The sequence below is a fragment of the Frieseomelitta varia genome, unplaced genomic scaffold (genome assembly GCF_011392965.1).
Source record: "Frieseomelitta varia isolate USP_RPSP 00005682 unplaced genomic scaffold, Fvar_1.2 scaffold_417, whole genome shotgun sequence".
Lineage (NCBI taxonomy): Eukaryota > Metazoa > Arthropoda > Insecta > Hymenoptera > Apidae > Frieseomelitta > Frieseomelitta varia.
Genome location: NW_025110165.1, coordinates 40,266 through 55,852, shown reverse-complemented (window position 1 = coordinate 55,852; position 15,587 = coordinate 40,266). Strand labels below are relative to the sequence as shown.

General features: G+C 45.4%; 3 protein-coding genes and 1 long non-coding RNA gene across 7 annotated transcripts in view; 1 reads left to right on the top strand and 3 right to left on the bottom strand.

Moving 5' to 3' along the window:
* Positions 1-1,427: 1,427 nt before the first annotated feature.
* On the bottom strand, positions 1,428-8,310 carry LOC122531793. 2 transcript variants are annotated; one of them, XR_006307399.1, is made up of 2 exons: positions 7,814-8,310; positions 1,428-3,445 (listed from the first exon to the last, which is right to left on the bottom strand). It is a non-coding gene; the product is annotated as an uncharacterized LOC122531793 (long non-coding RNA). The 2 variants fall into 2 exon arrangements; XR_006307398.1 differs by having other exon boundaries at positions 1,428-3,441.
* LOC122531789 (centrosomal and chromosomal factor-like) lies at positions 2,981-7,820 on the bottom strand. Of its 3 annotated transcripts, none has more exons than XM_043659993.1 (2): positions 7,375-7,820; positions 2,981-7,173 (listed from the first exon to the last, which is right to left on the bottom strand). In XM_043659993.1, the coding sequence occupies exon 2, from the start codon at positions 6,773-6,775 to the stop codon at positions 5,036-5,038; it is 1,740 nt and encodes a 579-aa protein (XP_043515928.1). In that variant the 5' UTR covers positions 6,776-7,173; positions 7,375-7,820; the 3' UTR covers positions 2,981-5,035. The 3 variants fall into 3 exon arrangements, with proteins under 3 accessions (XP_043515928.1, XP_043515929.1, XP_043515930.1); XM_043659994.1 differs by having other exon boundaries at positions 7,504-7,820; XM_043659995.1 differs by having other exon boundaries at positions 7,585-7,820.
* A 1,045-nt stretch (positions 8,311-9,355) lies between the features above and the next one.
* Positions 9,356-11,528, top strand: LOC122531791 (X-box-binding protein 1). Its single transcript, XM_043659997.1, has 3 exons — positions 9,356-9,854; positions 10,341-10,841; positions 11,325-11,528. The coding sequence occupies exons 1-3, from the start codon at positions 9,583-9,585 to the stop codon at positions 11,425-11,427; spliced, it is 876 nt and encodes a 291-aa protein (XP_043515932.1). The 5' UTR covers positions 9,356-9,582; the 3' UTR covers positions 11,428-11,528.
* A 2,361-nt stretch (positions 11,529-13,889) lies between these two features.
* The window catches only part of LOC122531788 (paxillin-like), a 12,270-nt gene continuing 10,572 nt past the window's right edge, over positions 13,890-15,587 (bottom strand). The window contains 4 exon segments of the mRNA XM_043659992.1: positions 13,890-14,508; positions 14,629-14,859; positions 14,931-15,104; positions 15,215-15,529. Coding sequence (XP_043515927.1) covers positions 14,398-14,508; positions 14,629-14,859; positions 14,931-15,104; positions 15,215-15,529 — 831 coding nt within the window. The 3' untranslated portion in view covers positions 13,890-14,397.

Genomic DNA, 15,587 nt, shown 5'->3' with positions numbered 1-15,587 from the left:
CGTCGCTTTCTTTCTAAACTCGTTGGTACGATATCACTGGATAGAAATTATTGAGAAGCAATAAACTCATTATTCGTTTTGCCTATTTTGTCTTACTTAAATATACTTAAAAAACTGAGGAAATATTACAATTTTGAAAGAAAAAGTTCTCGACGTGCGTGACACGTCATTTTGACGCGCGAGATTAATTCACATTGATAAAATATTCTTAAATATTACTATATGCTTTCTATAGTAATATTTAAGAATCTATTTACTATATATTTTAGATTTCAACTATTAATTATTTTATATTTGTATCGATACTTTTCCATATAAAATGTTCGAAAGCATTGCAAGAGTATAATTAAGATTATACTTTACAATTTATTTACAACTTACTAGAAATTATATTTTACAAATTTTACAGAACTTTTATTCGAACCTAGGCAAGACTTTTCGCTCGGTAACTTGAAAAAGTCAAAATGCAGCGGTCCTTTTTGTCAACGCGTTTGCATATCCTTTCCTTTATTTGTACTTTGATCCCTGATTCAAAGTACCTTAGGACGACTCGTATGTAGGACGAATTCCAACCGATTGTGAGAAAACAAGCGAGAGCCACTATATATAGTGGCGTACCGTTGAAAAAGATGACATGTGCGAGAGGCCACTATAGTGGCGTGCCGGTTCGAAAAGGCGATACACGCGAAAGCCATTATTACTGGCTAAGAGGTTAAAAAACAAGCCCCGGTGGCAACTGCACGGAGAAGAGGAGAGCGCCTGCCTGTATCGAGTTATCTTCCCTAGAAAATGCGCGCAGCCAGGAGAGTCGTTGAACGTTCCCCTTACGTAACACGCTCCGTAGGTTTTTTTCCCCCCGAGATAGCGGTGACAATGATACTCGCCCGACGACGATAAACGCGTGGTTTATACGCGAGATATGTGTAAATGCAAGAAGTAATACTGACACGTATAGGAAGAAGGTCTGTCCAAACGTTTTTTCGTCGATACGTTGGGCAAAAAAGAAAAAAAAAAAAAAAAAGAACGCCACAGGAGTAGTAATTGAACGGGGAGAGAAACGCGGACGAATGATGGAATACACGTCACGAGGAACGTGTTTGGCACACGGAAACGTTTCGCTGTAGCGTTGGTAACAGCGTTCAAAGAGCTCGCTCATTTTCATGAAATTGTCAGCGGGCGAGACACTTTTAAGCGTCGATCCCTCCCGATATGCACGAGCTGAAGAAGTTTAAGGCGCAGAGGCTCGATCGTATCAGCACTCGGGCACTCTGCTTGACATTCGACCGCGCGCCCCGGCGTCTCTTCGACGCTACAGTGCCTCCGATTAACGGAGTTTTTCGGTCGTTCTGTCGTTCGCTTGCCCCCTCCTCCCTCCCTCCCCCCCTTTCCCTCTTTCGATCGTTCGTTCTCTCTTTCGACACACCGCGCGACCGACGACAATCGAATTCTACGAGCGTACCCTTTGCATAGTAAGCGAGATTCGGCGATACACGACGAAGGGAACGTAGTAGACGATCGGAGACGAGAGAAAGTCGCGCGCACGCACTCTGTACATACGTAGAGAGATTACTGTAAAAGCTGAACTCGGAAAAGAGCCACTCTGTTATTTTCGAAGTCTTTTCGACGACACCGTCCGAGAGAATGATTCTGAATGCGTGCCTGATTGATCGTCGAAAACAAACTGCAGTTGGAATTTCAACTGCTGAAGAGGGGGTGGGGACAGGGGTTTGTAGATTGGGAAATTGTTCGCGATGAAACAGAGAGAGGAGAGAGAAGCTGCTCTCTCGTCGACGACGATAACGTCGCGCACAGTCCAAGTAACTCTATTTAGGCCCTGTATCCGTTTAGCCTTCCCTCTACTTTGCCGCTAAGAGGTTCGTTCCCTTTGAACGAGCAAAAACACCGGGGCGGAAATGCCCCGGCCGAGATGGACGGGCGAAGGGTAAGTGGTGCCAGGAACGAACTGTGCTCTCTCTCTCTCTCTCTTTCTCTCTCTCGACCAACCGGTCTCCTCTGCCAACAAATTTTACCAGGAACGAAGATGAGAGCACACACGACCGACCGAGGAGCTGAAAATTTCCACGTGTGCCGCCTTCGTGTTTCGATTTGGAACGCGAGGTGTACGACGAGGGGATTCGGGACTGATGATGTTAGAAGTCGATTTAGCAACGAACGAACGTTGCGAAAACGTGCGAAAACGCTGAGGAAATTGTGAAATTTAAAAATAACGCGTCGACGGACTTTTTTTTACTCTGTCCGCCGGTAGAAAGAAACGAAAGAGAGAGAGAGAGAGAGAGAAAGAGAGGATAGGCTAGGAAACCGACAAACGAACCGGTGAAACCTTTTCAAAGTCACCGGCCAACATTTCTGCTTGCGACGCTTCCTAATTACCCGATGTCGACGTCACATTATATAACGAGTTCGACGGGGGTTTCAACGAGGTACAATAATGCTCTCCTTCCTTCCACGTCGTATAAATATCTATCAGTGGATGAAGTTTAACCCTCTGACGAGTGAACGGACCGTTCTACGTTACTTGGAAACGTATTTTCCACTATCGGCTTGATCACCGAAGAGCAAAGAAGCTAATTCCCGCGCAAGCGTTTAAAAACTACTTTTTCTTTCATATTCCCTCCTCCTTCGCACGAAATCAATCGCGGATCTCACGTCTTCGAAGAGACGTCTCGCAAGAGCGCGCATTTTCTACAAAAATAAACGCGTCAACGTCGCGCTGTCCGAGGAACGGAGGAGAGGCTGACGAATTCCACAGAAACGCGTCGTGGAAAACAGGTCGTTAATGCCAGCCGCGCGCCTGCAACAACGTTCGAGGGACGAGCTTTGAACAGAAATTTGGGAAACAGAAATTTGTCGGAACCGTCGAACCCCTCTGTCGAGCCTATTGGGCCTACCCATTGGCGAACGAAACGAAAAAGAGTGACCGCCTTCCGTGACTTTCACATTTCTTTCCCGCCCTTCTTTCTTTTCTTCGTTTATTTTGGCGTGTTCGGAAAGCAGACGCCACAGTTCCCCGAAGCTGTCTCTCTCTCTCTCTCTCTCTCGTTTTTCCACGGGCGGTTCGCGAGGCGCGACGGGTGGAAATTATAGGAGCTCGGGCGGTGTGCGGTGCAGGTTCGCATTAGCGACTGTTAGTCTAACGTTCATCATCCCGTGCACATGGGTCGTCAGTGTTTTCGGAATACGAGTCGACGTATCCTGCTCCCTCCGGTGCGTGCGGGCCGTCGTCTCTCGGTTTCGTCTCTGCCGATCCCCATCTTGACCGCGCCCCCTTCTCGTCTGGTCTGGTCACGTCCCTCGCTCCCTTCTCGACCCGTAACCGCCCAGATCCGTTCCGTTCCGTTCCGTTCCGTTCCGTTCCATCCCGTCCCGTCCCATCCTGTTCCAACCCGCCGTCTCGTTTCGCCTCGCCTCGCCTCGCTTCGTCTCGCTTCGCCACGGCTCGCCCGTACCGCCGGTGCGGTCGTGCGGTCACGTTGATCGATCGTTACCGTGTAACGAAATACGGTCCCCGTCCGTTTCTCCTTGAGCGCGCTCTTTGAAAAGGGCGCAGGATAAAAAAGAAGAAATCCTGCTCCGACCTCTCTCTCTCTCTCTCTCTCTCGTTCTCTCTCTTTTTCTCGGACCTCGAGTTTCCAGAGATGCTCCCCGACAGAGACGGAGAGAAACAAAGAGAGGCCCGCGGAGCGAACGAACGAACGAACGACAAAAGGGGCTAGAAGAGGACGGGTGGAAAGCCGCGGTGGTGAAAGGGCGCGCGCGAGAGAGGAACGTTCCGTCAGAGCTGGACAAACTTGTACGATCGCAACGATCACCGCCGCTCCGACGATTTCCTGCGACGTTTGGCCATCGCGGGACGAGAGAAGCAGATACAAGAGAAACTACTACTATGTACATGTGTGTATGTATGTATTCGATTTGGCAATGTCGCGCTTGCCACTCTGTCGGACAACGTTCGACAAGCTTGCGTTCGGACTTTGGCACTTGCGAGTGTGATGATTGTCGATCCGGCCTGGCTGTACACGTATACGTGTACGTACAAACGAAGAAGACGGATGAATCAAAGCTTCGATCCAGGATGAGAAAGTATTCCAACTATGATTCTTATAGAGTCCTAAAGAAAGTACTATTACGTATGTATTCGCGGCTGACGATCTTGAAGAAGGGAAAAAGGACGAGACTGCCGTCGCCACCACGGCGGTTGTATATAACGAAAGACAACCGCGTGGTACACGAATGTTTGGCCGGCGAAGAAAGGCATCCAAGTTTCAGGAATTTACGCGGAGGAAACTCTCTCGGCTGTCTCTCTACGGCTGAAAGTGTGTGCCGGTTAAAAATAAGTCGTTAATACAGAGAGCCTAAGCAAATTGATCTTTATACCTGAACGCAGTGCAGGTATCGCAGGTGGATGAAATCGGTCGATGCGTATATACATACACGGATGCGACCATTTCAGTTGCCTCGTATAGTTAGTTCCCTTCGTCTGTCCCTGGCTCGAATGTATATCTCTCCTCTCTCTCTCTCTCTCTATGTGTGATGATGATAGTAGTGATGGTGATGGTGGTGGTGTGTATACGTCTTGTGTTTATTCTGTGGCTTTCTGCTCGCTCGTCCGTCCGTCCGTCCGTCCGTCCGGCCACCCGCACACTGCTGCCAACACAACGGCGAGCACGGCACGTACGATCGTTGCGTCGACGACGATACATGCATATATGTACGTACATATATACATACACACGAAACGTACGTATGCACATAGATGCACGTATGTACGATGGAATATACACGTAGGATAGAAGTAGCGTGTACGTCGCAGAGATAGATGTATCCCGAGTGTACCAGGCAGAGTTTAGACCAACCCGTATGCTCTTTAACGAGTATGGAAGATAAGTCGTACAATAGGGAAGAGAGAGCACACAGCTTTGCAGCCGGATTAGGTGAATAAATGAACGGTAGCGGCGGCAATGGGGTCGGTCGCGCTGTTGCTGTTACTGCTTCTGTTACCGATGCCGGTAGACACCTAACTCTGCGGTAAAAGCGCATGATAACCGGGCGTTTCGTAGAAACCAGCCGCCTGAAGGGCGTGCAGCGAGGTCGCATGATGCCTGTGTATCGTGCTCGCGTACACGCTGGAAACGCCGCTGGAAGCACCGATCGACGTCAAGGAGGAAGAAGAGGACGAGGAAGATGAGGAAGAAGCTTGCTGACCAACGTGCGACGAGGCTGCACGTGATAGTAACGTCGCCGACGGCCGCCTGTACGGATGATGTCCGACCGCCGAGGCTGTCGTTGCTCGCAGATGAGTCGACGAGTTCGAACTGTTGGTCGCGTTATATGTCTGTTGATAGGTCTGTCGTAGAATGCCAGAGATCGACGTGGCCGTCGGCGTCACTGACGAGGAGGAACTTCGGTCGCTTTGGTGAGGTTGATGATGAAGTTGATGAGCCGTTCGATGTTGCTGCGTGGCTTGCGGCGGTTGCTGCGGTTGCTGTTGCTGCTGCTGCCGATGCTGATGATTGTGAGCGCGCATCGCGCGGAAGTAATGTTGATAAATACCTGATATGACTGCCTTTTCATCAGCAGAGATCAGCTCGGTTCCGGCGGAGGTCGACGTAACCGAACTGGACTGCTGTTGCTGCTGCGGTTGCTGTTGACCGTGATGTGAATGAGCGTGAGGTCGATGATGATGATGATGAGTTTGTTGTTGCTGCTGCTGCTGCGACGAAGATGGATGAGGTGGTTGCTGCTGTTGCGGATGATGACGCCTCTGTTGTTGTTGTTGTTGTTGCTGCTGCTGCTGCTGCTGCTGCTGCTGTTGTTGTTGTTGGGAAAGAGTGGCAGCAGCATTGAGAGCCGCGCGATAGGAAGCCGCCATAGCCGCGGCGGACATCTGACCGGTTGCGGAAACGAGATTCGATCCGGAATCGGTATTTCCGACGACGGCTGCGGTTGCCGATAAGACAGGGGCCGCTGCTGCGGCGACAGCGGCGGCGGCGGCGGCAACGGCAGCGGAACTCGAAGATGACACGGTCGAGGTAGAAACGGCGGCAACCGTGGAGGACGGTGCGACGACGGACGCAGTGGAGGAAACAGCGGCGGAGACTGAGGCCGGGGCGACGGTGGCAGTCGCTACATTGGTCGACGCGTTTCGCCTGCTGCTTCGCCTGGAGGATGACATCGGCGCGTTTGCCGGCGGTGGTAGATTATTGACGAAAGGACTTCTTCTCTCGCGTTCGGCGCGTCGATAGTAGCACGGATGTATCATGAGAAGGGGTTCACCGCCGCCAGGCGGTGGTTTTGCCTGGCTCGGTAGCTCGTACTCGACGCTACAATCGACATGGAGAGGCTGCGAATAATCCTTGTAGTCCTTGTAGGTAGTGACTGCGACCGCGGCGGCTGCCGCCGCGGCCGTCGCGGCCGCAACAGCTGCGGCGGTGGCGGTGGCGGTTGCATTCGAATTTCCGGTGGTACTGGAGCCGACGGTAGTAGTAGCGGCGGCGGCAGCAGCAGCAGCGGCGGCAGCGGTGGTGGTGTCGAGGATGCCGGTCGATGCGGCCGGTAGGACGGTTTGCTGTCCGGTCGGGCCCGTCACGGGAGTCGTGGCAGCCGCGACGCCGCCGCCGCCGCTGCCGGTAGACCCGCCGGCGATCCCATGATGGTGATGGTGATGGTGATGATGATGGTGGTGGTGATGGTGATGACCGTGTCCATGCATAGCGGCACCTACCACCACTTCCTTCTCATAGCAGGCAGCGGCCATGTTGGAAACCTCCTACTATCCAGGCTTCCGCCGCCGAACCGTCCCTTCTTGCACGCCCGCTGACCAACGACCCACCTCGAACGCTAGGCTCTCATTTCGTGGGATCCTCGTGATTATTCTCCCCGATGACGACCAAGATCCTCTGCTCTCCGTCTCGCCCAGCGTTAAGATTGCCCGATCTTTTGCCACACAGCCGGAGACGCGAATTCGCGATCCTCCGGCACTTTCTGTTTTTTTTTCTCTCTCTCTCTTCTTTCCCTTCTCGACTTCTTCTTCTTCCTCCTCTTTTTCTTTCTTTTATACTTTTTTCCTCGATTCGTTCTCAACCTCTTTCCGAATCGTATTCACGGGTGCGAACGCCTTAACGATTATAGTATTTCTCGCTGTCACGGGCATACCTTGAAACGAAGCGAGAAAAATCGGTACGATTCATGGCAGCAAGAGAGGGTTACCTTATCCAAGGGTTGGACCAATCAGCTATTATATCCAACACCGAGGAAAGCCCTCGAGGCGGAAGCCTCCAATGTACACGAGCAAAGGAGTGTTATCGCATATTTCGAGAGAGGGAAGGGGGAAGAAGTTGTAGGTAAAGAGCTTACAACCAACTATGAATTCGAACACCACCGGCCCTGATTCGCTCGAGACCGGCTTCCTTGCAACATCGATCTCTCCCTTTTCCGATTTTTTCTGTTTATATACCCCGTTTCACTAAGATCTCTCGCTCATACCTCCAAATTATTCCTTCAAAGTGCGACTCCTTAGTTTTCCTTCCCTTTCCTTCGAATCTTCTCTCGTGTGAGACCAATCACCTTCACTTTGCCACGAACCCTTCGCACGTACTGTTCCGGCTGCTACATCCACGCATCGTTATGTTTGCATTTAAACACTAGAATGCCGTACTCCCATTTTAACGAACTTCCTTCTCGGCCAGACGTTTTCATTGATAGAACTTTCAACTATGTTCGTGGAAACGGAGAGCCGACTCGTGTATCAGTGCGAGCAATGCGATTTGGATGTGACACGCTGGTTGGGCGTAACGTCGTTCCGTCTCGTTCGTTGATTTCAAGCCTGAAACACCCTAATGCGTCGACGTCGTTCCGCAATTCTATCATCGGCTTACATGTGATGATCTTCTACAGGAATTTGTCCTTATTACACACGGCACACACAGCGGCACAAGGGAATACTCGATGACGGAAAACACACTCAGGCCTCTTCGAAGGGGTACGCCATTGCTGCGCGTGTGTCAACCCGTCCGGCGTATCGGTTACTCGTACACACGCGAGACTGCGCCTATGAACACTAATACATGCACTGTACGCGTATACATGTAACGTGCATATATACATAAACTACACACCGTACTATGCCTAACTCGATCATCTCGTGCAGACTGCCGAGTTGCGACTGAAAGCCAAGTCCTGTCGAACCCTCGTGTCGGCTCACCACATTTTGCAACGCCCTCTTCCCCTCACTATTCTCATCTTGCTCGGCCGCCGCGATTTCCTTCTCTACAGCGTGGTCGATTCCGTAGATTAATGGCTAGTATCTATGAAATGCACGATGCACGATGCACGATGCACGATGCACGATGCAACCGCCGGGATGGCCAACCTTATGTGCTCGTGCTGCCTTTCGTGCGAAAATCTTTGATTGGTTCCTGCATCGGAAAATTTACTTTACGCTTTTTACTGTCTTAGATTCCAATGTCTAGCAATGATCGTTCAAATAAATGATAAATACTTTCCACTAGATGAAATTATAATTTATCGTAACAGGTGAATAGATTCGTCGATGAATAGAAACGTAGTAGGTGAAATTATAATTTAAATTGTACAGATTTTTGTTTTTTAACAATCCGCAGTACCGACTGTTACACAATGCTCCATCCTTGTTGTATTGATAAGTTGATGACCTATAATATCTACGTGAAACATAGACGTCGCCACTGTATTGAACATTGTAAAACACTGTAATAGCCTGGAAATTCTGATATGAACGCATCTTTTATAAATGCGTTCTTTTAAAAATCGTTTATAAATCTATATATTACATTCAATTTTACGTTAATTATTCGATTTTCTTGTTCATAAAAACCCTATATCTTATACTTTTTTTCCTTTTGTATTTATACCATTTTTTTTTTTTATAAATACATTGCGTGGTTGGAATTCCATTTGCATTCCTCACATATGCCTACTTGTTCAACGAATACGAATACTTTACAGATAATTCAATGAAATTTTTAATATTCATCGCAAGTAAAAACTTTCGTCAAATGACGTACTGAATTCGAAAAATGATGTCACAAGCAGCATAAACCATTACGAAAATTTTTACATGGAATATTTTTAAGAAACTCCAAACGTGATAGGATATCACTACGGTAGGTGGAATCAATTAGAAAAAAGAAGTGATATGATAATACCGTGTGGAATGACGTAAGTGATGTGTAATTATTCCATGTAGTAGTGGAAGAGTACACGACGACGAGCAAACGACCGAGCCTGGCGACCAATAACGGATCTCCACATGGAACGTTCGCGGTTTCAACCAGTCACGACGAAGGCTGATGCAAGTCCGGTTCTAGGATATTCTACGGCTGGTCAGATGTTGCACCCTGTCAGTACGATTACATCAGCTAGGAAGCGCATACGGAATTTTCGTTCCGTCGGTCAGTGTTATGTATCGGATCAGTCGTTGTTCGGCAGCCGGTGGTTCGAGAAGTTGGACACGCGACAGATAGGAGCGGTGCTGTTTTAGAGCAAGTGACAATAGTAAATTCATCTTATATTTTATGGCTGATTATGAGCGTATTGAAAAGTGTTATCATCACGTTGCCTAAAGGCCTGTCGTCAAAGACGCCTGGCGTTATATCGGCGACCGAGTTGTCGAAATCCGTGCCGAAATTGAATTTCTGCGCCTCTGTACTAACCGACAAAGCGAGAATGGATCCGAAAAAACTTACCAAGTATGAGGAAATGCAAGACGACGGTACATCGTTCAAAACAGATGTATGCGTCCGTGGAAAGAAACGGCGATTGGACCACTTGACGTGGGAGGAAAAATTACAGAGGAAGTACGTTGATAAGAAATGAAAATGATAAACACGCGAGAGAAATATGATAAGCCAATTTTTGTGTTATATTCGATGGATAAAAAGAAAGTGTTTTAGTCTAAAGTCTGATCTAATAATTTCAAGGATACGAGCTTTTTCAAAATAAACAACAGATACTGAGGTCTAGGATGTTTTGTACTACGTGAATCATACTAACGTCAGCTATATTATATTAACCCAGGATTACCCACTCTAGTGCCGGATTAATTCAATTTTATTGATATTAATCTTCGTAGCTAATATTTCATTAATACTTTCCAAGTTTGAGAAAATATTTAAATGTAAAAGTTGATAGAGCATATTGATTTTGAGACACACATTCAATTCAAAAAAGGCGGGAAATTTGACTTGTCATATTTTCCATTTGTGGTTTTCAAATATTCGTACCATGTAACAACAAATACATTCAAGATTAGTATTTGATTAATTCGAAATGTTATTTTGTAGGAAATTAAAAAATAGGGTAGCAGCTCAAACTTCTCGGGACCGTAAAAAGGCGAAACTCGACGAATTGGAAGAAACTGTTCGAACATTGAGAGAACAAAATGAATTGTTGACACAGGAATGCTCGATATTAAGATCGCAGAATGAAATACTGGTCACAGAAAACAAAAGGTTAAGGAAGGAAAGAGAGAGCAAGAACGTGGGAGAATTTGCCTGTTCCATGTGCCAGAGTCGTGTCGGCTGTGCTGTGTCCTCACTGGGATCTACAGTGTCCCCCACTCACCCTCTGCAGCAGGGTGGAACAACACAGCTGGCACCGTCCCTGACACTAACCCCAGGAGCAACAATTCTCCTGAAGATACTGACCATCTACCTCCTCTTGAAGAATTGTTTGGTGACCTCCAAGGTGACGATTACATCGAACGACTTGAAGAACTTGCAGAGAGCCTGCTACGGGAGGTTACAGCAGAAGTGGAAGCAAATTCTCATAGAACAAATGAACAAGTGAGTATTTTGATTATTACCAATTTGTTGGGAAATTATATCACGAAATATTTTAATTTCATTACCTTATATTATAGGAATGAATGAATTGTTTGAAAGATCAAAAGAACTTTGATATTGTATTGTGTAATTCATTTGAAATCATCGAAATTTGGCTGCAGTTCTGAAAAGCAGATCGATATAAAATTTTAGTTTCGAGTATTTATTATAAACTATACATAGAATTCAATCTATTGTATTCAAAGTTTATTTTATTAATAACTCTAATGAGGAAATTAAATACCAGAAATTGAAATTTTATATTTTATATTGGTGTCCTTCCTCTTCTCAGTATTTCATGTCGATCAGAAACTGGTGGTTTTCGGAAATAATATCCGTCATTGTAAAATATTATTAAACACATCATTCGTTTCTAAATTTATGTTTTACATTTACAACTCAGTCTTCCTTTCGTTAATGATATAACGATTGTGTCTTGTGTAGGTGTCAGCCAAGGAAAATACCACTGAGAAATGTCACTATCCAAAAAGAGTGGTGGGGCAGACACCAAAAGATGTGGAAACCAATGGAACCTGTAGAAGCATGAGTATACATCAACCGTGGCATCCTGTTTCAAGCACAGTCAGTACGTCTTATACCACAAGCACAAACGCACCTGTGTCAATAAAATCGGAGGTCGAAGTAAAACAAGAAGTCGAAACGCACGACTTAGACACTATTTATGGTACCTACGACGAGGCAACCAATTCTGTAATGATCATTTACCCCGGAGACGAAACCAACGTGAGCATTCAAGAATGCGTTCAAGAAGTAGTTACGGACGGTATTTGTTCAAATGAAGATTCAACTTACTTAACGCCGAATTATTATACCAATCAGTTGTCACCATGTTATACAAACACGGATTCTATGTCACCATCGAGCATACATTCTGAAGATGTGGATAACAATTACACACACACGAAATTAGACTCTAACGCATCCGATTATGGATACGAATCGCACGGTTCCCCAAACTCAGACATACGACTTGAAAAGGGTAACATGGGTTTGTCGGATCTTTGGCACGAAAGTTTTTCTGAATTATTTCCAACGTTGGCATGACAATTTTTCTAAAAAAAAAGAAAAAAAAGTCTAAAAGACAGTATCTGTGATATACTTATTTCGGCAGGAAAGCCTTTGTATGATTAGAATATTATTTATTCTTTTCTGCCTTTAATATGTCAGTATAAACTGTGACACTTGACAACACATTCGTATTTTTATACTTATACTCTTGACGTTAAGTTTCCTTTAATACACATTCTTTTATTTATCTCGATGTAGACTTTGCAAGCACAATATTAAATGTTACTGTATATAATATCTCTTAAATATTTATTGGTAAAACGACAGGAATACTGCTGTGCAACAGTATGTTAAATAAAAAATAATCCATAAAAAAAACTTGTCTATTTTTACATTCTATCCTGGTTTTTATAAAGAAAGTAGGAAGCAGGAAGAAATACTATAACAATTAATCTTTACCTCATATTTTTACTGCTTTTACATTATGCATTTGATGAAGTACTTTGCGTTTGATTAATTGATGTCATTATTTATCTATATTTGTATTTTCTGCGAATGACCAGATATTCGGCAAGTATTAATCTCTATAAAAACAAACGGATTGGAAAATCTAATTTTCAGCATTACAAATACGTATCAAATCTGTCAGAAAAATCGCGAATATTTGGTTTAATGTTTGAATTTCGTATAAATACCTTTTTTTAATTGGCAGTTTCTTTTCTCTCTACTAAATCTCTCAACGATTACATTATTAGTAAAAATAAGCTACTAATTAGCACCCTTTAATAATCCTTACAGACTGTATGATCAAAGTGAATTACATAATATAAAATATTCGTGAAAATATTAGCGACGTACCCTTATTAAGGGCAATGAAAGATTATCCTATTACCTTACTCTTATTATAAGAATGCACAAGAATACGTGATATAATTGAATTGTTGCACCATTTGCGTACCGAGGTTCGTTCAAAATCTTCAAAGGCTGCCTCGAATCACGACGCGAAGAAGCTTGAATCGTGAAATTTTTCCGTATGTTGACTAAAGCGATTACATATTCCATGCGGTATAGACGTGTGTGTAGAGCCTATAAAAATTGCAAGTAATGCCAAGCGGAATAGCGCCTGTTCGTCTTTATATTACAAATACGAATACTTCGCGGTAGATTTTTAACCGAATAGCTTGTCGAAACAACCATGGCAATACGGCTTGTCATTTTGTTCTTTGAACGTGCCTTTGTTCAATTGTTTTAAACAGAATGCGCATACGAAATGTTCGGGATGGAACTTCCGGAACATGGCGGTTATGCAACGACCTGAAAGAAGAACGTTTGTTTAAAAAAAAAAGTGTTAGTGGCTGATGACGTAAGAGATTATTAAAGCGCAGAAACCTGTAATCGGTTTATGACATCCTGCGCAGAGGGATCCTCTCTTAGCGTGATAATGGGTCTCGCAGTAGGGTAAACCTTCGTGATCAAAGAACGAGCCGCCTTGGAACTTTTGTCTACAATCCTGCGAATAACAAAAGAAAAAGTGCGTGTACATCGACTAGAAATATTTCTCACTGGAGGAGAAGAATTTACGACAGCATTGAATAAAATTACGTATAGAGTATAAAAAAAAAAAAGGGATGACTATATATGTGGCAATGCCGTTTCTCCAGTTCCCTATTCATTTATGAATGAATCTAAAACTACTACCCTACAACTCGTGGAGGGACAACTCAACGAGACAAGTATAAATTAGATGCATCCGAGCGTGCGTACACGCGCATGTACATGTGTATGGAATAACGTAGAGAGTTAATATATGAATAGCTCGTGAGATCTGCAGATCGTAACTTACGGCAAATCTATCCGTTGACAAACATCATTAGAGCAATATAGGATGCCGGTGTCCGCGCACACCTGCCTCCAACGAAGGCACGTGGCAATCGACGGCGGCATCACGAGCTAGCTCTTTGTGTTGTGTGTGTTTTTTGTTTTTTTTTTCCCTAGTTTATTTTTTTATTTCGCATACAATACTAGCAATTAACATCAGCGTAACGATTGATCGATTGTTAATAATGCTCATCTATCTAGAAAAAACGTAATTTGACAGCAAAAAAGAAATTCAATTCGATGCTCGGACAGCATTCCCATAGAACGCCATTGTAACCCTCCCTAACAACTGTAGCCCTAACTGTTTGTCACGTGTGCTATACATTGATCCATATACGTGTACGTGGTATGTATGTTCGTGTATGCAAATGAACAATGATTTCGAGAGACAACGAGATAACGACGTGGATGACATCGAGTCGGTGCATTCATTCTTTTTGGACCACCTAAATCACCTGTTGAAAGAAAATTTGGAGGAGTGGGGGCGGCGGGGTGGGGGGGAGATGTCAGGTTCGTACATTGTAGCAGCCTGACAGCATAAAGAGGGGAACAATAGGGCTTTTTACATAAGAAATCGAAGCAACACACGACGGCCTGTGGCCATCGGCCTTTATGCTTCTTCTTCTTCCTCTTCGTCATCGTCGACGCCGACGCATTTCGGGCAAACGGGTTTACCCTCCATTGCATAAAACGACTTTCCAGATACCGGCTTCTTGCAATCCTGCAAGTTTTACATTTTACAAGCTATCGAAATGCTGCGAGACCGCATTGATCCTGGAAACGTAGCTGCAAATGGGTACAACGAATCTGTTGACGTATAAACGCCGATAAGATGACCTACCCTGCAGACGAAACAGTCCGGATGCCATTGGCTGTTTAAGGCGGAGATGTAATTCTCCATGATAGCACGATTACATCCGCCGCATTTCGGGGCGAACATGTCGAAGTAATCCTCCCGGCAGTACGGCTTTCCGTCTCGCTCGTGGAAGCCCTCCTCTCCAAACTGTTTGCCACACTGGGCGCAAAAGAAGTGCTCCGTGTGCCAAGTTTTTTCCAACGCGGTTACGCATTTCTGAAAATAACGAGGAACGTGCTGTAATACTCGACGCGGCGTGTGTGGGTGTTCATTGGACGCTGCTTTACGTCTAGAATGGGGCCGTTGCAGTAGGCGCAACGCGGTGAGAAAAGATTGTGATAGTCCGGCTCGCAATACGGATGGCCCTCCCTCTCGAAGAAATTTCTCGTGCCCAGTTCCTGGTTGCAGTGCGTGCATGTGAAATGTTCAGGATGCCACGTTTTTCCCAGAGCGGTGATCACCTGCAACGAGAAATCACATTTGTTATTTGAGAATCTTCTTCTTTTTTTTTCTTTTTTTATAAAAAAAACATCTAGGAAGATCCAGATGACGATCCATCTGTCGAATTTACTTGTCCCACGATCGGTTTCTCGCAAGCGCTGCAGCATCCTTTCTGAGTAGTGTTCACTCCTTGGCGACTCATGTCGGCTTGAAGGTTCCCTAGCATAGAATCCAATTGATTCTGTTTGGTCTGAGTCGCTGGCTGCGGCGGATAAGGCTCTCCGTGCTGCTGCTGATAATGATGAGTGGTTTGGGTCTCGGTGATGTGAATCCGAGTCTGCGTGCCCTCGGGTGGCAACGGGCTCTGCGAACTCTTGGTCGCCTTGTTCGGTTTGGCGTACGGTGAATCGGTCACTGTCTGATGTTGGTGGGAACTACTGTTAATCTGTAAACCGTACGATACGTATAATAATAAAAAAGAAAGGAAACGAACACACAAAAAA